Here is a 24,201-nt window from a genome sequence, read left to right as displayed (position 1 = left end):
CTACCACTACACGATTTTTACAAATTTTAGGAAGGCTATCTCTTTGCGATGGGGTTAATGAAGAATATGTCTAACCCCTTCAGCTAAAAAAAAAAAAAAATCCTACGTTGAATAAAGCCGTGCTGAATTTGAAGAACAAACTGTAACACACGTCAATGAAGCAGTGATTGTAGATGCAAGTTGATAGTAGTTGTAACTGCAGATTCATAGTAGTTGCAGTTGGTGACATGTGGAGGTGTACGGTATGCAGAAGGACTACTGGGCCTTGGGGAACAGGCTGTGAAGCCTACGCCCAGAGTCGGACACAGAAAAAAAAAAAAAAAATGCAGGTTCTTAGTAGTTGTAGCTGCAGGTTCATAGCATTTATAGCTGCCGGTTCATAGCAGTTGTAGCTGCAGGTTCATAATAGTTGTAGCTGTCGGTTCATCAGAAACGTGAACCTGGTGGGCTACAGGTTATAACTGCCCCTCTGCTCCAGTCCGCAATCCCTATTTCGGTGGATAAGGACGGAGTTGAGAGACGTTTGTATAACTGGGCAGCAGAGCAGGCCGGTTATATGGACGCCATTCTAATCCCTTCAATACGATGGCGTCTATTTTGCTTCACTGCTGTTCCCGCAAGCCGATATTTTTCAGCTTAGTGGAGGTCTCTCGTACTGCAGGGGTAAAAACATGTGCAGGAGAGAATCATCGTGCATGAGGCTTCACAACCGGTACATGAAATCTGGACGAGCTTCTCCAACATTCGCCTATATCTGGTAAGATCTGATAGCTCAGGACTACGTAAGGTGGACAGAGAAAGTGGGCATGGCGGGCTGGGATGGAGATGGGTGGCCTATTCGCTGTGAAGGTGGACGATGTAGGTAAAGGTAGTAGGAGCTGCAACCCTAGCCTCTTCTGATCGTGAATTCGGTAGCCTACAGTTTGGTTGTCTTCCTCCAGCAATACACCATCCACCTTTCAGAGGATGTGAAGGGAGTTTCGAGGGAGTTGAGAGGCGTTTAGATAACCGAGCAGCGGAGCCGACCGGTTATATCGGTGCCACTGCGAGGAGGCGTCCCTCTCCAGCATCGGTGTTGTAGGTAAGGCGGTAATGCACAGGTCAAACGTGGGGGAAAAATAAAAATAATAGGAGGGAAAATACGTATCGCGGTACTGAAGAAGTTCAGGGTTAATCCTTCCAACATCCTAACACGTATCAAGAGCGCACCTCTTAATGATTGATTGGCGGCAGCAACAAACACTAATATCCTGTTCCGAGAAAACTCTAGTTACGTAATCAAGACGTTCGGCAGATGCAATCAGTCCGGGAACTCCACCATCCACCACCACCACCACCACTCGCACTACCCCCCACTGCTACCACTACCAGAACCACCCTCCATCACCCACTATCAACCATACTACATCACTGCAATTACTACCATCCCCTTGTCATTACTACCACCATTCTCGCCATGCCCATCCCCACCACACCACCACCCCTGCCACTCTCACCACCACCACCACCACCATCCTTACTAGTTATTACCACTCCCATCAACAAAAACCCCACCACTCCCACCATCCGCTCTCACTACCACCCCCACCCCCACCACTCTCACTCTCACCCTCTGTACCCCAACACCACACCCCCATACCCCACCGACGTCCGGCCAGCCACCACACCGGCTGTCACTGCGCCACAGGACACGGTTGGTGGAGGTCCTGCCGCTCCCACTCCCACAGCTACACCGGTGAGTGGCCTTGGACCGTATTGTTAAGCAGGCTTCCACCATTTCTCCCATGACTGTTACAACTTGTTATTTCCTTTTGTGTTATTAAGATCATTCTAATATGTGTGTACCTGTATTTTCCACAAAGAATGTATCAAAGGATGTTTGTTGTTGTGACCCGTCTTATCTGGGCGAGAATCTGACGGACTGTAGGCTGCATTTCCCTTTCTCCTGCTGTTCACCAACTCCCTTTAGGCGGAAAGAGGAGGAGATGAGTAATGTTTGTATAACAGGGAAGAGGAACTGCCTGGCTATATCGGTGCCACCGCGTAAAGGCGTCCCTATCCAGCACCCGTCCTCTGTTTGGAGAGGTTAAGTATGCCTGTGATCTCAGACTTTCTCTTTAGCTACCAAGGAATTGTTTTGCCTAGATAAAATCAAAGGTCATAGAGAAAGTATTATCATGACATCTTTTAACTCCTTCAAGCCTGAGAAAGTATTTAAAGGCCAAGGTCAATCATTTCAGTGTAAGGGTAAGCTGCACAAATTAACTAGCATGTACAGTTAAATAGTTAGAAATTATATCTCTTTGATGTCACCTTCCTTTTTCAGAGGTATGGAGCGTCAGAGAGGAGGTGTTATGGTGTGGTGGAGTGTGGGTGTTGTGGTGGTGCTGGTGCTGCTGCTTGTTCACCCACCACACGTCGCATCCTTAGAGGCAGACCCAGGTGATGCTTATGCAACACACAGCAACGACCTGCATGATAACACCTGAATAATATAAAGAAATAGGTAGGTAGGTAGGTAGGGAGAGAGAGAGAGAGAGAGAGAGATCTAATGCACTCTTCACCCAGCAGGTCGGCTATGTGTAAAAGAGGGTGTGGATTGTTCCCGTCTTGGCCAGGTGTCAGGGAGTCTCCTTGGCTGCACGTTCGTCACGGACAGGTGAGAGTGTGGCCCGAGCACCTTTTCCTTAGCGATTTATTTTTGGATTTTTCATGCAACCACGACTTAATATTAAAAGTTCTGATAATGACCCGCTTCCCTCAGATTAAAACAAATCGCCTAAAATAATTTTTTTTTTTTTTTTTTTTTTTTGTCTTTTCACTTCCAAGGTTGGACTGTCTGAAGAAAATTCGGGACGGTCAGGCAGACATCGGATATTTTGAGGCCGAAGACGTCAATGTAGCCGCTCTCTCCTTCAAGGGCGACTTTGAGGCTGTTATACAAGCTGGTGAGTTCATATACCTATCTATCTACCTATTTATTTATCTATCTGCCTATCTGTCTATCTATCTATCTAGTTATCTATCTACCTACCTATCTGTCTGTTTATCTATAGCCAGATGACTGAAAGTTTTAAGAGAAATGCTTTGAGATGGTTTGGCCATGTGGAGAGGATGGTGAATGAGGTGGAGGGAGAGAGGAGGAGGTGAAGACTGAAGATGAGATGGAGGGATGGGGTGGAGAGAAATATGAGAGAGAGAGAGAGAGAGAGAGAGAGAGAGAGAGAGAGAGAGAGAGATGGGGCCTGGGGGGTGGAGGCAGAGTTGGAGAGAGGGCAGTCTGATGGTGGAGGACAGCGTTACATGAAGATTAATCGTTTGTGGCCACTCCTTCCGTGATTAAGGCGTCTGGCTATAGATAGATAGAGAGATAAGTAGACATATAGATACACAGACAGATAGATGAATTTATTTTTGAGACTTGGAAACTCTTTGCTTTGTTTAGGATAGGGTTCATGTATGTGTATGATTAGTATATAAAAGCCGTGTGTAGTCTGGAATACTTTGGTCGATCAGTTACGTGGCGGACTGATATCTCGCACGTCCCGGGGTCGATTCCGGTCTAGAAGATAAGTGACATGAAGCTTGTGAGTGAGGATGTTTGTGCCTGTGGGGTGAAGTCAGGCTTCTGGGGGCTTGAGTGGTGAGTGAATGCGAGCGTGACCCACTTACCTGGGTAGACATTTTATTAGTTTATCCTGCTATCGGGGTTTTTCTTGCTGTCTGGACCCTGCATCACCCCAGATTTAGATGGGAAAAGAGGTCTGCTTGATGTTGATGATGATGATGATGATGATAATGGTGATCTATCTACCAGTCTACCTACACATAGATGGCAGAATTAACATACGAGATATAGTAACATCCCAGATACAAAGATAAACTGGTAAGGAAGAGGTGCCGGAAATTATGTTAAACCTACGAGAATGCGATCTGTACTGTATTATTCTGAACAGCGCGGGGTGATGAGGTGCAGAAGGTGTTCCTACTGGTGAACAATGCCTCCAACCCCAACCCCAGCAGCCTGTGTCACCCCGGCTTCAACCCACACCAGTACTACCCCATCGCCCTCCACAGACCCACCACCACAGCCTCACACGTCCCACCCCAGGACATAAAGGTGGGTTGGAGCCATGTGTATGATTACGTTTATAACACCAGTGGTCATGTTAGCATGTAAATAACAGGTGGAAGGATGTCACTTTTTGGCCAAGTTAAAGTGAACAGAGTATTACCCTGACTTACATCCTGTGTGTACATTAAAGTGAGTTGCAGCCATGTATGTGTTAAGTTTGAAACATCAGTGGTAGCGTTAGTATGTATACAGTAGGTGGAGGGATACCAGTTTTAGGCCAAGTTAAGGTGAATAAAGTATACATCTGACTTAATCTTGTGCATGACTGCCTTCAGAGCCATATAGAGGAACTGAGCCAGATGTGGTCGTCTGCCTGCATCCCCGGTGCCTGGTCACAGGATCCCGTCACTGACCGCCAGCTCAGTAAGTTCATCATGTGCACAGTTTAAGGTATTCTTATGATGCATGATAATAGGCCAAATGAGATTTGTAGTTTGTTCTGATTTAGTTTTCATAAGCAAAGAAAAACCTAGCTCATATATGTACAGTATATATATATATATATATATATATATATATATATATATATGTGTGTGTGTGTGTGTGTGTGTGTGTGTGTGTGTGTGTGTATTAACTAACTAATGTATCCTTACTAACGCACAGTGTGATGTTTCAGAGCAGCAGTATCCACAGTTGTGCAGTAACTGTCTGCGTCAGAGCTGCAGCAGTGATGACCCTTACACTGGCTCCGGTGCCCTCCAGTGCCTCCTGGACCACGCTGCTGACGCCGCTATTGTCTCCGATGTCGACCTCAAGAACAGCAGGACAAAGGTGGGCACAGAACAGACATGGAATAGATACTGGCCATTAAAAAAAATAAGCAAGGAATAGATATCAGCCTCAAGGAGGATAGAGGTGGGTATAAGAGTAGGAAAAGAAGATATCGTCCTCAAGAACAGCAAGACGAAGGCTAGCAAAGAATATGAAAGGAACAGACATTACCCCCAAGGATACCAAAACAAAGCTAAGCAATAAGCCGTAACAGAATACCAGGGGCTTCCTATGGCACAGTCAGAGGGGAGGCGGCCTTCTTTTTCCTCTGACTCATGTTCCCAGTAAGATCATAGAGATGTGGTTTGCGATATATCTTCTTTGCCTCTTGTGAACCATCAAAATTGGGTTTGGAAGCTGGTGATAAATTTCCTGACCAACAGATATCAAACTGCTGGAGAGGCCACAGAATATGATTTTCCTCTTATGATTCTAGTTACCTGTATTTAGTTTTTTTTTTTTTTAATGTGTTCGAATCTGGGCATAGGCTTCACAGCCTGCTCCCAAGGCCCAGTAGTCCTCCTACATATCATACACCTCTACATGTCACCACTTCGGCGCTAACACCCACCGTCCATATTGAATACATGCTAGGGCTGTCTCATACATGACTGGTGTATTGATATTAGCGGGAGTATTTTTACGACATGTCGGCGGGTCTTCTCGTAGATCGGTAAAGTCTGCATTACATGAAATTCAAATCCTTAAACTGTTCCCTGCCCCAGTGGGGATTTGAACTTGGGTTCGGTAGAATCACAGGCCACCTCTCTACCTATTGAGCCACAGCCTCCCCTATTCAGTGCCTTGTTAGGGTAGTGTAGTAATATTGTCAACAGAATACCGAGATAGAAAAACTTTACCATTACTGTGATGTTGTAGGTGGTAAACTACAGAAACACATCATCATAGTGAATATATAACAAATGATTATCACAGAGACCTAGTGCTGGTCACGAAGAAATGCCCTTTTGCCAACAGAATCCCGAGGTAGAGAAGCTCTACCATTACTGCGGAGATATTGGTGAGGGGGGACCCATTCGTCCCTTAGCTGACAGGACCAGTGGAGAGGAGGAGCCTTGTGACTGGGGCAGGAGACCTCTACCTGTCCTTATGTTTCCCCCATGTAACAACACCGATTGTTTGTGAGTATTTGACTCAGAGCGACTAAACATTGTGTACTGCTCCACTGCATTTAATTAACCTGTCTCCTAATTTGTGCTTATACCTTTAAACCTTGTTCCTAGTTCCTTGTTCCACCCTGTTCTGTCTCCTAGCACACACTCGCACAGTTGCACCTAATTCCATCTTAATCGTCTCATAGCACATACTCACACCTCACCATCTTGTTCCTCGTACATCTCAGTTCGCTACGAGAGCTGTGGGTGCGCGCCGTCACCTCCCACGCCAAGACCGTGTTGGAAACTTTGGAACTCCCGCCAGACACCAAGCTGACGACTCTGTCCCAGCCAAAGACCCCTTCGGAGATTATCAAGCAAGGTAGGAGCTTCCCAGGAAATTTTACTTTTTGTTTCTCACCCCAGCAGTTCTGGTTCTCCTCACTGCAAAACATGAAGTTAGAAGGAAAAGAAGAAGATGCAAATAAGCGTTTCAAGGCTGCCAATTAGGCTGACTTACCGGTTCCTTAGTTTTACAGTAGCGGTTTTTATGGAGGTCTTTACCAGATTTTAGTTTATTTACTAGCAATACTCCAGGGATTTTTTGCTCTTAGCATCTTCCTAGCTGCTTTTGAGAGCAACTTCAGTGACCTTTGTGAATCTAGCCTGACAGCTCAGTCCTGACTCCCATAACTTCCTCTGCCCATTTGTTTATCTATCAGTCATTCAGTCAATCAATCTATCTATCTGTCTATTTATTTGTCTTTCTATCTGCTTGTTTATCTGTCTATAACCGGACGCCTTAACTTGCTTCCATGTCACCTTGTACCCTCCCATCAGGGTGTCCTTCCTCCAACTAGCACCATCCTCATTCATATATCTCTCCTCAGCCGGGCATAAGCTGCGTGTGACACCGACCAAGAAGCCAGTGAAGTTCTGCGCCCACAACCAGGAGGAGCTAGAGAAGTGTGAGGGACTGGTGATGGCCGCCAGAGGGTACGGGGCCGAGGCAGGGGTGGGGCTGGGATGCCACCTAACACACAACGCATCACACTGCTTCGCCAACCTGTACTTCGGCAAGGCAGACGTGGTGACACTGGACGGAGGCGACGTTTATCAGGTTACAAAGTGAGTTACATGACTTAAGTTTCTACCGTTTTAACTGGACTGTTTGTCTGCAGTCCAGTGGCTTCTTGTCAGAGTATTTTACAGTGATAATAGTAATAATAATTGTAATACTAATTTCAGCAATTGTAGATGCATATAATTATTTAACAATCATTAAACCTTAGGAGCATGGCTAAAAATATGCTCTCAGTTATACCACAGTATGCTTTAATTTCCCCGGCTGTACTGTTCACTGTAACTAGGCGAAAAATTACCATCTCTCCATCTTAATTTTCTAACTGTAACGATTGATTAGCACAAGAATATAATGTTATTCACAAAGAATTGCCACGACTGTAAAACCGTACTATTGTCTCATTCTGCCGTTGAGCCCCAGAAAATAAGTTGCCATAGGTCGAAAATCTTTGCCTAGTTAGTGAATGAACTGTAGAGCATAATAGACTTATTTATTTATTTATTTAATTCAGGGACTATGGGTTTGAACGTGTGCTGAGTGAAGTGTATGATACCCAGTCAGCGGCACCCACCTCCTCCTACTACGCTGTGGCTGTGGTGCACGCTGACTCAAACATCACATCATTCAGCCAACTCAAAGGGCTCAAGTCTTGTCACACTGGCATTGGCAAAACTGCAGGTAAGGATTAATGAGCACAGTACCAACAGTCCTTATCAAGCTCTAATCTGCCATTTTTCCTGCCCCTGATAATTTTACCCTTTTTAACTATTCTTATTTATTATCTCCTATTGCTCTGGTGCAGTGATAACCAGAGGAGAAAAGGATGGGAGAAGAAGCGGGGAAACAGTGTAAGTTAATCGTGTAAGGTTATAAACTACTGTGAGATGGAGAATGGAAGCCAACCAGACCTGATATATTACCAACAGGGGTGAAAATCGCCTATCATTACATTTTTCAAGGGCCTTTAGATGTTTTTAACAAAAGGAGGACATTGTTGTAATTCAGACCTGTTGTGCTGGCGAAAGTTCCAACCAAATGTACTATACAGGCAGCTGGGCAGAGTTTTTCACCGAGGGGAGGATAAATATGCTATACATTAATATTGGAGGCTGGAAGCTAACCATCTGAGGAATATTGCCTGCAGGGTGGAAGTTGCCCGTCGCCACGCTTCTACAGCTCGGTCTCATCAACCCCCAACACTGCAACTACGTGAGGGCCATGGGGGAGTTCTTCACAGGGGGGTCCTGTGCTCCTGGTGCCAAGATCCCGCGCTACAACAAGCAGAACAATTACGTGACGCGCCTGTGCAGTCTGTGCGTGGGTGCTGGGCAGGATAACTGTGCCAGGAGCAGCGACGAGCCCTTCTACTCCTACACTGGGGCGTTTAGGTGTCTAGTTCATGGAGGGGGAGATGTGGCCTTCATTAAACACACCACCGTGCCTGACAACACAGGTGATTATACGTGTGTGTGTGTGTGTGTGTGTGTGTGTGCGTACGATTTCTTTGTTATTTAAAGCAGTGGAACTTGCGAATCAGTTTCATAATATTACAATGTCCTGTGGAAATGCTTTAAAGTAACAAGGTACCGTGAGGGCTTGGTATGGTGTATCATCTGCTCATTATTTTCAGTCTCGCAAAAACTAGTGTTACTCTGATACTAAATGCATCATCACCATCATCACCACCACCACCCTCATCGTCCCCAGTATCATCATCATCATCATCACCATCAATACCATCATCATTTAACCCCCCCCTCTCTCGCTCTCTCTCACCTGAAATTGGATCCAGCTTCCTCGTATTTCAATCCACGTTCCTCCCATCCACGCCACAGACGGATCGAATACAGAGGCTTGGGCAGCAGATCTAAGGTCGGAGGATTACAAGCTGCTGTGTCCTTCTTACGGCGGGGCCAGTACAGCAGCCGTTACAGAATACGCCACATGTAACCTGGCTCTTGTACCCGCGCATGAGGTGAGATTTTTGCGATCCTGCATCTTGACTCTCTCTCGATCGGGACGACTTTTGTGTTTTAGTCCAGTTGATGCGATATGGTTTTTAGGTTATGTAAGTTTACGTTGGGTTAAGTGGGTAAATTTGCGTAAGGTTAGGTGAAGTGAGGTTAGCTTTGGTTAGGTTGGGTTGGGTCGAAGTAGGTTAGGTTAGGTTAGGTTGATTGGTTGGGTTGGATTAGGTTAGGTAAGGTAAGGTAAGGTTAAGTTAGGTTAGACTGAGTTAAGTTTAGTTAGATTAGATTAATTTTAGTTAGAATTCACCTGAGAGTGGATCATAAGCCAGTCACACAGCACACCACATGCAGTCTGGCTCTTGTACCCGCAGATGAGGTGAAACTTTTACTGTTTTCCTTTTCCTGGTTGGGATGCTGACGATAGTTATATTTATTATTTCTTTTGCTGTAGATTAGTTATTTATTTTGGGACGTTATAATTCAGGATTCTGGGAGCTTGAATGGTGAGTGAATGAGAGGGTAACTCAATTTGTCTGGTCAGACTTATGATTACTCTCTTCCTCTGTCAGGATTTTTCTTTCTCTGAACCCTACCTCACCCAATCCTTAGGTGGGAAAAGAGGTCTGGATGATGATGATGATGATGAAGAAAATGATGATGATGATGATAAAAAAAAGTGTGTGTTGAAACAGGTGGTGGTGGCTGGCGGGATGTCTGAGATCCGCAAGAGGCAGATACGTCAAGTGTTGCTGGGAGTGGCCGAGGTGTTTAAGCCAGGCACGCCAGGCAGCAACACATTCAGGTAAGGACACAGTTATCATTGTTTGAAACGCAGCCGTGATTTATAATGATTTTTGTTGTTGCTGTTGCCTCAGGCTTATCTGGACGTGAACCCGATGGACCGCAAGCTGAAGTTACCCGTATCAGACAATTTATTATCCTCTTTTGTGGGGGCAGGGAGGGAGTTGAGAGACAGTTGTTTAACCAGACATCAGTGTTGTCCTGTTATATAGTACCATTATTATATTATTATTATTATATTTTCCTCTCCTCTAGAGAGGACCGGGCCCTTGTTTGGCCCAGTCAGTGATATGGGGCTTAACACTAGGGGTGATTGAATAACCTACTTTGGGGGGGGTGCACACTGCTCAACATTAGAGAGGATGTTAAAGGGTGTAGTTGCGACAACACAGGCTGCTGCATTACGTAGTGAAAAGTACGAGTGGGCAATGGGTAGATGGCGAGGTATGTCGGGATTAGGATATGGGTTGGCAACTCGAAGGCGTGCCGTGGCTGGGCACTGTAGGAGGTAGTGCAGGAGGGGGAACGGCGTATTGGAGTTGCAGTGTGCACAAGTAGAGGTAGGTTCATCTCCACTTCCCACGATCTGGCTACGACACTTGTAGCCCAGGCGCAGGCGACGAATACCTTGAAGAATATTGTTGGGGATGAATCTTGGTATTGAAAGAGGCTCATATTGGGTTGCCATAGCAAACCAAGTGGCAGAAGAAGAGCCTTGGAGGACATAGGATTCATGGTCGTCTCGGTTGAGAATAGGACATATAGCACGTAAAGCCTGCTTTAGTCGAGAGAGGCTGACCAAGACGGTAACGTCAACCTGGGGATGCTCCGTGACGAATCTTGCAGCAGCGTCTGCTTTCTCGTTCCCTGTTAAGCCAACATGACTGGGGATCCAGTGAAGAGTGATGGAGCGGTTGCCACTGCTAAGCTGTTGGGCTGTGTTGAGAATGTCGGTTATCAGCCGTACATTGTCAGTGTGATAAGGCTGTAGGAGTGTTTGAAGTGCCGATAGGGAGTCTGTGTGGATGATAACTTTCGGAGCCGACGTAGCAACCTGCGCATCCCTAAGGGCTTCAGCGATGGCAATTAGCTCAGTCTGTAGCGTTGAGGAGCCATCAGTGACTCGAACACCAAAGGTCCGATCACCACATATGAATGCAGCTCCGGCTTTGGACGCGATGACTGAGCCATCCGTATAATAAGAAACTGAGTCAGGGGTGGTGAGTGAATGAATTCGTTGGAGACCCTCTTGGCGCAGCTGCTGTATAGGGGTATGTGCTTTAGGAGAGGAAGGACTGATGACAAACTTGAATAATGAGGACCATGGTGGTGGTTGCTGGAAAGAGGGAAGAGGCACATCAGGGGCTTGTTGCATAAAGTAAGCCACATTGAATGTGTGGATGGCCTGTGCCACACTGTGAGTCCAGCTGCGAGTGAGGAGGTCAGGGTGCAGATTCACTGCGGCTACTATTTTGGGTAAAAGTGGGAGTGGAGACCTATTGTGGGCCAGTTTAGCAGCAAGCCCTGCAACTCTCGCCTGAATATGGTGGTACAGGGACTCCATATTGCATTCAAGGCGAAGATTGCAAAGGCGAGTCCACATTGGGGAGCCAGTCATTATTCGTAGAGCCTCATTTTGAATAACCTCAAGCCTACTAAGCAGCGATGTTTGTAACATTGGTAGAACAGGGGCGCTATAATCAATGAGAGAGCGGATAGCCTGTATATAAAACAAGCGAAGGACACGGTAGGTTGCTCCTCCGCCCTTCCCTGCAAGAGCTCGGAGCGCACTGAGCCGTAGTTTGGTTCGCTCTCTCAGGTAGGTTACTTCGGTCTGGAATGTGAGCTTGGAATCGAGCCATACTCCTAGGTACTGATGGGTGGTGACGTACTGAATTGGTGTGGTACCAAGATAGAGTTGCTCTGTGGGGATGGCAATACCAAACGGTAAGGCTTTTGTTTTATTTTAATTTATTTTGAAGCCAAGTTCTGCACACTCGTGGTATAGACGAGACAGGGCTCTTTGGGCTTTGAAATAGTATGGCCCACCATGGACGACAATAGCTAGGTCGTCGGCGTAACAGAGGAGGCGTACACCGGTGTCAAGGTCTACACGTAAGAGGCATTCAACAAGTGTGTTAAATAGGGTCGGGCTGATGACACTGCCCTGAGGAGTGCCGTTGATGTGCCTGTGTGTGGAGGAGACATGGTCCCGTCCCTCGCGAATGGTGAATGTAAGGTTGGGGTGTTCTTCCTCCAATGCCATCACGATCTCGTAGGTCGATGGAAACGAGTCGTGAGGTGGAAGAAGGAAGGCTGGGTGTTTGGAGACTGGGGAGGCCTGAGACCTGACTGACACAGCCGGTGCCCGAACTTTGGAGGAGTTCCGTGCAGGACGGAGTGGTCGGCTGGTAACGGAGGGGTTTCCGTTTCCCTGCATAGCAGAGGGTCGGGAGAGAGCGGTAGCATCAGTTGAGGAGGACTTGGCAGGGGTGTTGGTGCGTGTCCTCCTGGAGACGACTGTGAAGCCGTCAATATCTCCTTCAGCTGCAGCTGATGATGGATCAGTTGCGGTGTCTGGTGCAACGGGAGGGTGAGCTGCCTTATCTGCAGCAGCAGAAGAGGCCTTGCTGCTGGCGGTGTTAGGAGGAGGAGGAGGAGCCGAAACTTCCTCGTCTATCGCCTCATGAACACGTGCAACCTTGGTTGCACGTGCTACGGTGGAAGGGGGAGATGAGGCTGCAGCTCGTGCACTGGGAGGTCCTGGGGATGAGGCAGAAGCCTCGCCAGCTGTCGACGAGTGAGAGCTAGCGTCAGATAGGCGCCGCTCTCGCTTCGCACCTGGCTGGGTAGAAGGGGGTGGGCAAAAGGCCTCACCAGACGTCGACGAGCGAGAGCTGCCGTCAGAAAGACGGCGCTCTCGCTTCGCGCCTGACACAACAGCAGGGCGGGAAGGCCTCAGCTTGGGAGGCGAGCGTACTGGCCCTGTAGGCCTAGGGGTCTGGGTCCCCTTCATAGTCCCTGGGACTGAGAAGCAGACACTCACTGACACCACTCACACTGTCACACAGTCCGACACACTGACACTCACTCACAAACAATAAACAAGAAAAAAGCCGGCAAGGTCCCTACAGTGACGGGCTGCCTATGCTCCCTGCCCTCTAAAGGGCAACGTAGGAGGCCCCGCCACTGCCCCTTTCGGGTCTTCCCTATTCTATCAGAGCCGCTCTCTGCGCTTCCTATAACCAGCCCCTAATGGGCCCCCCTCATGGAAGTGCCCTAACGGCACCCCTTCAGGGTTCGGTTTCGTACCACGCAGAGAGACACTAACGGCGGCCGGAAAAAAAAAAACACACAAAAAAAAAACAAGCACAAACTCAAACACACACACACACACACACACACACACTCTCAGTCACACCCAGGCAATCTGAGACAGAGTCCCAGAAAAACCTGGAAAAACGTTCAAAAATCTTCCTCAGTACCAGAGACTAAGTCCCCAAACTGGCAAAAGTTAGTAAACTGGACGAAATTCTTCAAGAGTAAATCGAACAGAGTCGAAATCTCGAGACAGAACGGCCAGACCTCCACACCCGACAACGTCTGAGCTAGGAGTGTATACTACCAAGTAAAGGCACCCCTCGCCAGCACCATTTTTAATGCCAGCACCTTTTGTGAGTTGCTAGGTACGGTAAAATGAGTACCTTGGGTAGCTCCAAGGGAAGGAGACTGGTAACCTGGATGATGCAGTAACCTTGTATCCCATGACAATAGCTTAATAACCCGTCACAGGCTCAAAAGCCTAAGGTAAGAAAATGAGCACCGTTGGTAGGCACCTCCAAAGCGCACCTCCTGACGTCTGTCCCATCACTACCGTTTGTACCAGCAGTTATGAGGATTTCATATGCTTCATTTTCAGGTTTTTTGTTAAACATAAATGATGCTATTATGATGATGATGATAATGATGGCGACGATGATGATGATGATGATGATGATGGCTATTACGAATATTTCACATGCTTCCACTTTTCAGGCTGTTTGGCAGATACAAAGGCAAGTCAGACCTGCTGTTCAAAGATTCCGCTAAGGGTCTGAAAGCCCTGACTGAGGACACGCGACAAGAGATGCAACGCAAGGTAGCCTATTACAACAAGCTGGATGAACTGCATAGTTGTGAAGGTTAGTGATGACAGAATGTAGGAATTTTTAAAAATGATAATTAATGGTGTATTTGTTAAATATGCTCTTTATACCTCTGCTTTATTTTATTACCTGGAGATAGCAATGGGTAGGTATAATAATGCCTGTGTTGTTCATGCCACCGCCAGACCATTTTATTTAGCTTGAGGGACTTCGGGATGGGAGTTTGACAAGAGAAATGGCTCAAGACTGCGACGCATGGAGAACTTCCATTATCCACATAGATTTAAGCATCCTATAATTTTTTCGTCTTAACTTGGCCAAGATTTTCGTCCTTTTGAAGCTTACTTCACGTAGCTCAGAAGCAGAAAAAGGGTGTGCTATGGCTCTGCATCCATTCTATAGCACATCGTGACTGGCATCATATTCTAGCGTAAATTTCTTGTTACAGGTCAGTATTCAAGACGGGGAGATGGCACTTATAGGCCAAATTACCGTAAACAGAGTATAATTATTTTTGTGTGTGTTTCAGTGCGAGTGTGCGCGTTGGAGGGGCAGGAGAGCCAGTGTGAGGAGATGGCGGAGATGATGAGTGAGATGGGCCAGCGCTTTGTGTGTATCAGCGCCAGGGACAGGTGCGTGGGTGGATCTCATTTTGTTATCATTATATTGTTTAGTATTTTATTTATTTATTCTTCCTCTTTTTTGATAATGTAATACATCTGCTACTCTCGTGGGTTAAAGCACGCACACGGATTGGGCCCACAGGGGTTTGCATTCAAGAGGAGGTTGGTGGGTATTGCTCTCATAATGTCAATCAAGAGCGAGTGAGGCTGGTCACTCTCCTTAAATGCTAGGACTGAGTAGCCTAACCTTGAGCCACTACGCTTCTGATGGTGGAAAGAGGAGTAGATAGCTGGCCGCCATTGACCCTAGGAGTCACTACCATGAGACTGAAGTATGGCAAAAGCTCGGTAGCTAGACACACAGTCATCAGTGTTAGGCAGTTAATTCAGCTACAACTAAGCAGGCTTTATCCTAAGATTCTCACATTATTACAGACATTATTACACGTCTGATATTTCTTCCTCAGGATTTTCCAGCAGCAGTTTGGATGTAACTAGTTGGATTTGGCACGTAGTTTAGCTTAGGGTCAATAGAAAATATCAGCTGTACCATAGTCAACCTCAGTACAGGGAGTCCAAACACCTTCTGCTTTAGTTTTCGTTTTCGTTTTTAAAGGCTCCAACATGCTTGCATAAATAAATAAATATAAAGGAAAATCAACTTTTAGCTCCCACAATAAAACTAATAAATGAAGGTAGACTGGGATATGGACTCACTATTTTTCATATTTATTTCCAAAGTAAGATAAAAAATATATATATATTGAATGCAGGTACCAGTAATTGCCATATTGTTTTATTACTGATTGGTTTAACAGATGGATAATAATAAATATCACTGTTTCACATGTCAGAGCTGCAAAAAATAGTTCTAAATATCACCAGTCAATGGAAATTTATATAACAGACTGTTTATGTCCTGTCAGCTTGTGGAAGTGTAACAGGATGATAGTGAAGAAAATGTTCTCCCTCTAATGTGCTTTCTCTTTTATTATTATTATTATTATTATTATTATTATTTTTTGACCCTGCTTCACACTATGCAATGGTGAAGAAGAGGGTGTGATGATAATGATGATGATGATGGTGAAGTATTATTTTCTTTACAGGCTGGACTGTGTGCGTCGTGTGGTGAAGGGCCAGGTAGACATGACATCACTGCCAGGGAACTATCTGCAAGTCAACCCCGACCTCCGCATCATCGCCTACAGCAGAGACCCTTACTACTCTGAGGGTAAGTCTTAACACACCCTCTTAACCCACTGAGGCCGGGGATGTATATTTCATCTTACTCGTCGTCATTTTGGAAAGCTCTCACATGATGCCACCGATATAACTGGGCGGTGGAGCTGCCCAGTTATACAAATGTACCCTGGTTCTCTCCCTGTCTCGCGAAAGGAGAGTTGTGATCTGTTGGAGGAGGGCCGTTTCAGCCTGCAGTCCACCAGGTTCACGTTGAAATGAGGCTGGGGTTGCATCCACTACGACTGCTGTTGCCATATCCTGACGATTTTATTCAGCTTCGGATACACTCTCCGAAGTGAAGAGGCTATAAATAAACTTATAAAAAATCATTACGAGAGTCCTTTCCTAAATTGCGTGAATTCGCAACAGCAAGAATAAACTCAAAATGATGCCACCAGGTTTTAAGGAATTGACCACTTCAATCCACTGACGTATTTCTTTATTCATACTTCCTCCAGACGATTTCATACTTCCTCCAGACGATTTTATTCAACTCATGAAAGAGTTTTTGAACAAGAGGGATTGGATATAGACATCATTAATCCCTTCAATATTAGATATTTTTGAAAATCATCTGAGGGTGACCTGAGAAAAGAAAAACTCATCGAAGTGAGTTAAACCTTTTGAATCAAATGTTATTTTTTCATTTTGATCAGGTCTACCACATCCGATTTTATTCATCTCCTGTTCGGATAAAATTGGTGCCACAAGAAGACGTCCCTCTCCAGTTTGTATCAGTACCGGTGTGTTATGAAAAGCTACGTTAGAGTGAGGACTTGGTGTATCGTTTGTGACCCGTATTTTGTATCGGAAATGAAACAGAGAAGAGATGATGTTATGAGAAGCCTGTGATCAGAACCCCATTGCCAGCTGACTCCTTGCTTGGTAACCTCCACAGACTACTTCCGGTACCGTGCCGTGATGGTGGTGAGGCGGGCCACTGTGAGTCGGCTGTTGGACCTGCGGGGGAAGAAGGCGTGTCACACTGGGTACGGCAGGACCACTGGATGGCGCATACCAGTTGCATTGGTGAGTTACGTGATGGATTAAAGTCTGTTTATACTTGGGTGAAAAGATTTTTATACTGGGTTTAGTGAGGTGTAATCAAAGGGTACATTAACATCAGTGCCTTCACACAATTTTATTGGCACGCTGTGGTTAGGGAACTCCAACCAGATATGGGCCATAGGAGTCTATTTCCTCCCTGAAGCAAGTGATAGCTCGGTTAGAATGATGGTGATGGTGATGAATGACAGCTCCTTTAACCTGTGACAGCTGAAGAGAGAGGGCGTGATCCAGCCCATCTGCGACCCACACCAGTCCTCCCTGGAACACGAGATTGCCAGCGTCGCCACCACCTTCAACAGGGCCTGCGTGCCGGGCGAGTGGGCCACTGTCAACGACACAGATTTAGCTCTCAGTAAGTTCCTAAGGCACTGTTTCCGTAGCTTCCTTGCACTTCCGCCATACCTCTTAACGTCAGTGCTAGAGAGGGACGTCTTCATGTGGTGATACTCAATATGGCCGGCCGATGGAGCTGGCTGATTATACATATGTCCCTTGATTCCCTCCCAGTCCTCCGAAAGGAGGATGGTGGACCGCGTAAGAAGGACAACATAGACTTGCAGGGCTTCATATTGGGTTTGGGGTTGCATCTGCTACTAATACTACTACTACAATAGTACTACCACCACCACTATTACTATTACTACTACTACTACTACTACCGGAACTACTACTACTACTACTACTATTGGGTTTGGGGTTGCATCTGCTACTAATACTACTACTACAATAGTACTACCACCACCACTATTACTATTACTACTACTACTACTACTACCGGAACTACTACTACTACTACTTCATCATTTCCCCCCCGCAGAGAGACGATTCAGCGCAATGTGTTCTATGTGCAACAGCGGTACGTGTGACAGGAGCGATGCCTACGCCGGGTACGAGGGTGTCCTACGGTGCCTCACGCAGAAGGGAGGGGACGTGGCCTTTACCAAGCTGACTGTGGCGCAGGACTTCTTTGTGGTGAGTTGGTGTCGCGTGGTGTTACAGGTTACGGTATGCCTGTTCATAGCTGGTTTATTTGTTGGTGGGAATAGGGCTAGGATGATGCTGATGGTGGTGTAGATGATGATGATAATAATGATGATGCCATATAACAGAATTTTAATCCAGCTGCATATCCTGTGATCAACTCTTCCAGGACAACCGCGCAGTGAACACGAGCGAGTACGGTTTTCTGTGTCGCGATGGCAGGATAGTGGATGTCACCTCCCCTGCGGCTCTGAACTGTTACTGGGCAGCAAGACCATGGAATACATTTGTTACTCATGGAGGAGCGAGGTTGGTTATAGAGTGTCTTGTTACCCTACTCTTCAGTAATTGTTCTTGGTGGAAAGTAGGTCATAGTGTGGCTTATTACTCCTCTCATTAGAATACAGTTTTCAGAACACAGTACAGAGAAGTAACTTGGGCTCAGAATCGTATTACAGGGATTCAAAAGACAATACTCTCTGATTCCCTATACATCGTTAATGGGGTGAATCGGTACTTATGTCCACAGCCATACGGAAAATAATAAGTAGTTTGATATTTGATTTTGATCTTCAGTGATGCGAAGGTTCAGAAGCTGCTGTGGGCACTGACGCAAGCGAAATGGAAAGCTGAAGAAGACCTGGACAATAGACCGTGGTACTACAACACACTGGGCATAGATGACTCCTTCAATGATCTTCTCCCAGACCTGGAAAACAAGACAACTGGAGAATATTATGCAGAAAGTATGTATGAATGAGAATCCTTTAGTCCCTCAAAGTATAAAGCCTTGTAACATGAGCATTCGATTCAGTGTTGAGAATAATGAGGTAATTTTCCTGCTGTCCAGTTCAGTCCAGTCTAATCTACTTCAGTCAGACCCAGTCAAAAGACGGTATGCAGCTGATGTTTTCTATGAACTGGGAGCTGAAGCAAATGTAAGAACCAGCTAAATGCACTATATTACCTCCAGGTGTTGGTGATTATCCTGTAACAACATATTTATCTAAATTTTCCAGGTCGGATGAATATTGTGGAAGCTGAGAGGATGTGTTCTGACGAGGTAGAGGTGCCAGTGAGGTTCTGTGTGACCAGCGATGATGAGTACAGGTAATGTCTTTTTCCTTCTTTCTTTTATTTGCAAATTCATTTTTACAGAAGACTCGAATTTTCATGCTCTCTAAAAATTGCAAATCAGAATACCTATTGTTCCTCTGGACAATTTTTTCCTCTACATTCTCTTTAATTCAGAGTCGGTTTTACGTTTTTTTTTTTTTTTTAATATAAACATGAAGGAGGACGTATGTTGGGTTATAAATATGTTAGCGCCATTTTTATCTTTTTTTTAAGGTTTTTCCAATTAACACATTTTTTACAAAAACTCCAAATTACACAAAAATCCGTTTAACATTTTGATAAATCCAACCTATATTTATGTTGGGTAACTACCCCTACAGAAAATGCAGCGACCTGAGCACCATGTTACGACTCAGGGGCGTGGCACCGGACCTTAGCTGTGAGAGGAAGAATGACGTCAACCAATGCGTCACCAGTATCGCCAATGACTACGCCGATGTCATCACACTGAATGATAGTCAGCGGTTCAAGACAGGGGCGTAAGTTTGGGAAGTAGTTTTATGAAGGCGATGGAGACACGTAGTGTGGGGCCACTACTTCTTGGATTAGGGCATCTGGTTCTAGATAAATGGATAGACAGACAGATAGACAGACAGACAGATAGATAGATAGATAGATAGACATATAGACAGACCGATAGACAGGTAGACAGGTTTAGTGATAGATAGACAGATTGATAGACTGAGATATATAGGCAGATAGATTTTTTGATAGATATATAGATAGACAGTTCCCTTCACTGCAAGACATACCCCCTAAGCTGAATAAAACTGTCGGCTGGTAGCAAGATTAGGGGGAAAATGCGTCGTTGGTGTCAAGGGGTTAAGTTGCATATTAAGGTAAAGTAGTACAATATCCTGTTCAGTTCCTTCGTTCCTCTTTTTTTTTTTTTTTTACAATTCCTGGCAATAAACATACATATATCTGTTTTCACTCATCGATCTATCTATATATCTATTGCCACACTCTTTAAACATATCCCTCCACGTCTCCTTGTCCTATTTGGCTGCCCTCCCTCCAACTCACCCCCCCTTCTCTCATGTATCTCTCTCCACTCCATCCCTCCATCTCATCCACCAAACACCTAAGAGTCAATTTAACGTGAGTATTTAAATGACCTAATACGAACAACACAACTATATAATCTTTGTTAACATTGTCTCATTTATCGTGGAAGTTGGTTAGTATCATCCATAAATACGGCGGCAGTTTCATCATCTTTGTTTCACTCTTCCAGACAGCATAACCTGGCCGATCTATTAGTGGAAACGTACGCTTCCTCTGAGGCCAATCGCTATTACCTGGTGGGAGTTATTAAGAAGAACTCAAGCATCGCCAGCATCCAGGACCTTAAGGGAAAGACTACCTGCAACGTGCCACAGAGTAAGCGTGATATTAAGGACCAATGCTATTCCGATTATATTAGGTCTGGAACCCAAGAAAGACTTAGGATATCATAGAAAGTCTTTGAAAGTGAGACTGATTTTAAGTGGTTTGGAAGAAGAGAGTGGGACAGTATGTCGATGAGAGATGGAAGGAGAGGAGGCGTGTTTGAGAGAGAAAGAGGTATATGAGGACAAAGTAGCCTTGAGGTATTCTCTCATGTACATCTACTGTCAGGGGATTCCCGGGAGGCTGCAAGGCATCGGGGATAATGATGGTGATGTGTGGCACTGAGCATTCCATTGGCATCATATTCTAGTGTTAATTAATTTTTACAGCTCAGCATTCAAGGTGAAGAGATGGCAGTTTTAGGCTAGGTTAGAGTAAAAGCAGCATAATATTGAGTAACTTTCCCTCACACAGGTAGCACGAGTGTCAGTACAAATACCACCATCGACAGTGAGCTGACAAACTGCCTTGGTGTGTCGAGCAATTTCTTCCACACCTACAAAGAAGCCTTCATCTGCCTCCTGGGTGCCAATAAAGACATAGCATTCGTTAAGCATGATATAAGCAATGATGGAGGTGAGTGTTTTGTGTGTATTATTATTTACTTTTTTTTAAACATTATACTTGCTATTTCTTTTCCACACATACAAAAAAGCCTTCATCTCTCTTCTAGGTGCTAATAAAGACATGTCATTTGTCAAGCATGATATAAACACATTTTTTTTTTACATCGTTCTTGGTACTTGGGGAATGGTCAAATACAGAAAAATTAACTGTTGCAGTTGTGTTGCTGCTTATAAAGCTGGTTTGGCAGTTTTCCCTAATGTATAGTACCAGTTGCATGGAACAGTTGGTGGAATTTACAGTAGATGATGACGATGACGATGACGACGACGATGACGACGACGACGACGATGATGATGATGATGATGATGGTAACGGTGACCAAATAGATGATGATGGTGGCCAAATAGATAATGATAATACTAATGATGATGATGATGATGGTATATCCTCGTTTCAGGGCTGAACCTGCTAAAAACTCGGTACCTGAACCCCGACGACTTTGAGCTGCTGTGTGAGGACCGAACCATGCCAGTGTCCAACTTCAATGTGAGGGAATGTAACCTTGGCAGAGTGCCCGCCGATATGGTGAGTATGGTGACGTGTGGAGGGGGACAGGTGGAGCCGGGTGGAGAAACAGACAGGTGTGGAGCTAGGTGGAGAAACAGACAGGTGTGGAGCTACGTGGAGAGACAGGCAGTACCCGCCGATATGGTGATTACGCTGATATGTGGAGGAGGACAGGTGGAGCTAGGTGGAGAGATAGGTTGATGTCAGGTTAGATGGGGAGACAGGCACATGTGGAACAGATGAGGAAGTTGAGGGAAGTAGTGTGGTGTTGATGTGGATGTGCTGGAAGCCGTTAGGAGATGGACTCTAAGATGGTTTGGCCAGGCGGAGAGAATAAAGAAAGGGAGATTGACGAGGAATATATGTAAATGAAGTGGAAAGGGAGAGGGGGAAGGGGAGGCTGGTGATGAGGTGGAGGGGAGGGGTGATGTGAGTTAGAGGGAAGGCAGCATGATGGCTGAGGCCAGGGTGACATGGAAACATTTTGTCTGTGGCCACCCTTTCTGCGATTAGCTAAGGCATGTGGCTATAGATAAATAGATAGATAGATAGCTGTAGTGTGATTACTCTAACCTGACAAAGATACCTAACCCCCTTTCAGTTCATATGATGGCCAAGTGACGTCAGACTGAAGGATTATTTTAACTAGTATCCAAAGAGTCTCATTCTCACCTCATAGCAACCTCAACTTAGTATTAAAGTTATGAAAGAAGCAACGACTACAGTTACGTGAATTCTGATTCTTACAGGTGGTGACGCGACAGAGTGAGTCAGGCGCAAGGAAGGAAGACATGCGGCACGTCCTGCTCAAAGCCACGCAGTACTTTGGCAAGGCTAACTCCTTCTTCAGGCTCTTCTATGACTACTTCTCCAACCCCAACCTCCTTTTTAGAGTAAGTAGTATGGTAGATAGTTTGTGTTTCATCTGTAGTAGGTTGCTTCATCATCTTCATCGTCAATGTCATCATCATCATCATCATCATCATCATAATCACCATCGTCAGTGTCATTGTCATCATAACCCACATATTTTCGTGTTTTCTCCCTCTTTGTTTGTGGAATCTACTTCACCCTGTCTCTTAGGTGGGAATGAAGGCTTCAGTGATACCAGTACTGATGATAATTCAATGCTGATGGTAAAATTACTATTCCTCCATGTCCTCAGAAATATTATCTGAAGCATACAGACACTTTTACAGCACATTACTTCATCTACAGACAACAGTATCACAAAAATAAATATCGTTTATCAGAGAAAATGAGAAGATGATTCAGTAACAAATGCAGCACTGAGGATGCTGTAGATACTTAGGGCTAGCCAGAGTAAGATAAAAGAATACACCTTTATGCAGGGTAACTTATAAACAGTATGAGGACTTATGACCCTGTTATTAAAATTGAGTGCGGAAGGGAGGAAACAGAAACTTAATTTGTATCAATCATTTATGGAACACTGTAATTACTGAAAGTGTTTAGCCTGCATCCCACATTATAGATAACGTTCTATTATCACGAAGTGCTTCACAAATCATCGTCTCATCTTAGCCCTCTCAGTTTTGATTATAGGACTCTTAGTAGCCTTTCTATTACTTTTCTTGCAGGATGACACAGTTAAGCTGACCCCTGTTACTGACCACCACCAGTCCAAGTTCATTCAGTCCTGTCTTGACCTCGAGACTGAAGTAACCTTTCTTTTTCTTGCAGGATGACACAATGAAGCTGACCCCTGTTACTGACGACCACCACTCTACTTTCATTGAAGGCATGATGGGCCAGGCGTGTGACCTGTACATGCATCACATACGAGCCACCAACTGGAATAATTGATGCACCAAACACCATTTCTATTTTTACTTATGCAAACCCAGTCTCCATTCGAAATCCAAGACGACTGGAATAATTGATGATCCAAACGCTTTTTTTTTTTTTTTTTTAATTTATGCAAATCCAATATCCGTTCGAACCTAAGTGGTGACTAGAGGGTTTTCAATCACAGAATGCCACCAAGGGGACTAGGCTGGTCATCTACCCTTAAATGTACTGGATTACGTTAGCTTAGCCCCGGGACCCTGCACCTGGAATGGGTAAGTGGGATGAGCTTCTTTCCCTTCTTCTTTTTCTTTGTCTTCTTCTTTTAGTAGTAGTAGTTGTAGTAGTAGTAGTAGTAGTAGTAGTAGTAGCAGCAGTAGTAGTAGATGTAGTAATTGTATCAGCAGTAGTAATAGTAGTAGTAGTAGTGGTGGTAGTAACCTTAACACCAGACTTATCTGAACGTGAACCCAGTGTACTGCAGGCCAAAGTTGTCCATTATCTGTAGTTCATCATCCTTCATTTGGGGGAGGGGGGGTTGTGGAGTTAAGGAACGCTTGTATAACTGGTCAATGGAGCCGACTGGTTATATCCGTGACACCACCTGAAGGCGTCCCTCTTCAGCACTGAATTCGATTAAAACATGTAGTCACCTCTTGGGAATCGAACCTATGGAAGGCTTTCACACCGACTGGGGTGCCGTAATCACTAAACCACAAGGCGTTACCGGACTGAAAGACTTAAAACATTCCCTTGTAAATGAAAAATGAATAAATGATGTGTATTTTAAA

General features: G+C 45.2%; 1 protein-coding gene across 1 annotated transcript; it reads left to right on the top strand.

Moving 5' to 3' along the window:
• Nucleotides 1-1,684: 1,684 nt before the first annotated feature.
• LOC145406467 (uncharacterized) lies at nt 1,685-24,177 on the top strand. Its single transcript, XM_080277623.1, has 29 exons — nt 1,685-1,735; nt 2,327-2,442; nt 2,572-2,659; nt 2,830-2,948; nt 3,957-4,120; nt 4,411-4,498; nt 4,752-4,906; nt 5,885-6,048; nt 6,270-6,403; nt 6,912-7,149; nt 7,617-7,783; nt 8,250-8,558; nt 8,941-9,080; nt 9,768-9,877; nt 13,912-14,057; nt 14,551-14,653; nt 15,754-15,878; nt 16,788-16,918; nt 17,165-17,309; nt 17,775-17,929; nt 18,108-18,247; nt 18,515-18,684; nt 18,958-19,048; nt 19,396-19,554; nt 20,313-20,458; nt 20,882-21,043; nt 21,492-21,619; nt 22,351-22,494; nt 23,306-24,177. Exons 2-29 carry the CDS (start codon nt 2,331-2,333, stop codon nt 23,426-23,428), a joined length of 4,056 nt encoding a protein of 1,351 aa, XP_080133749.1. The 5' UTR covers nt 1,685-1,735; nt 2,327-2,330; the 3' UTR covers nt 23,429-24,177.
• The last annotated feature ends 24 nt before the right edge of the window (nt 24,178-24,201 follow it).

The sequence above is a fragment of the Coenobita brevimanus genome, chromosome 70 (assembly GCF_032717465.1).
Source record: "Coenobita brevimanus isolate Jiangsu-jjx chromosome 70, ASM3271746v2, whole genome shotgun sequence".
NCBI classification, from domain to species: Eukaryota; Metazoa; Arthropoda; class Malacostraca; order Decapoda; family Coenobitidae; genus Coenobita; species Coenobita brevimanus.
This window is presented reverse-complemented; position numbering and strand designations above follow the sequence as displayed.

What these genes read in the sequence shown, in the direction of transcription:
- LOC145406467 (XM_080277623.1), top strand. Translation starts at nt 2,331, where the DNA reads ATGGAGCGTCAGAGAGGAGGTGTTATGGTGTGGTGGAGTGTGGGTGTT. An exon ending in TCCCACCCCAGGACATAAAG is followed by an intron (nt 4,121 to 4,410) that starts GTGGGTTGGAGC and finishes GACTGCCTTCAG; the next exon opens with AGCCATATAGAGGAACTGAG. An exon ending in GACGTTTATCAGGTTACAAA is followed by an intron (nt 7,150 to 7,616) that starts GTGAGTTACATG and finishes TATTTAATTCAG; the next exon opens with GGACTATGGGTTTGAACGTG.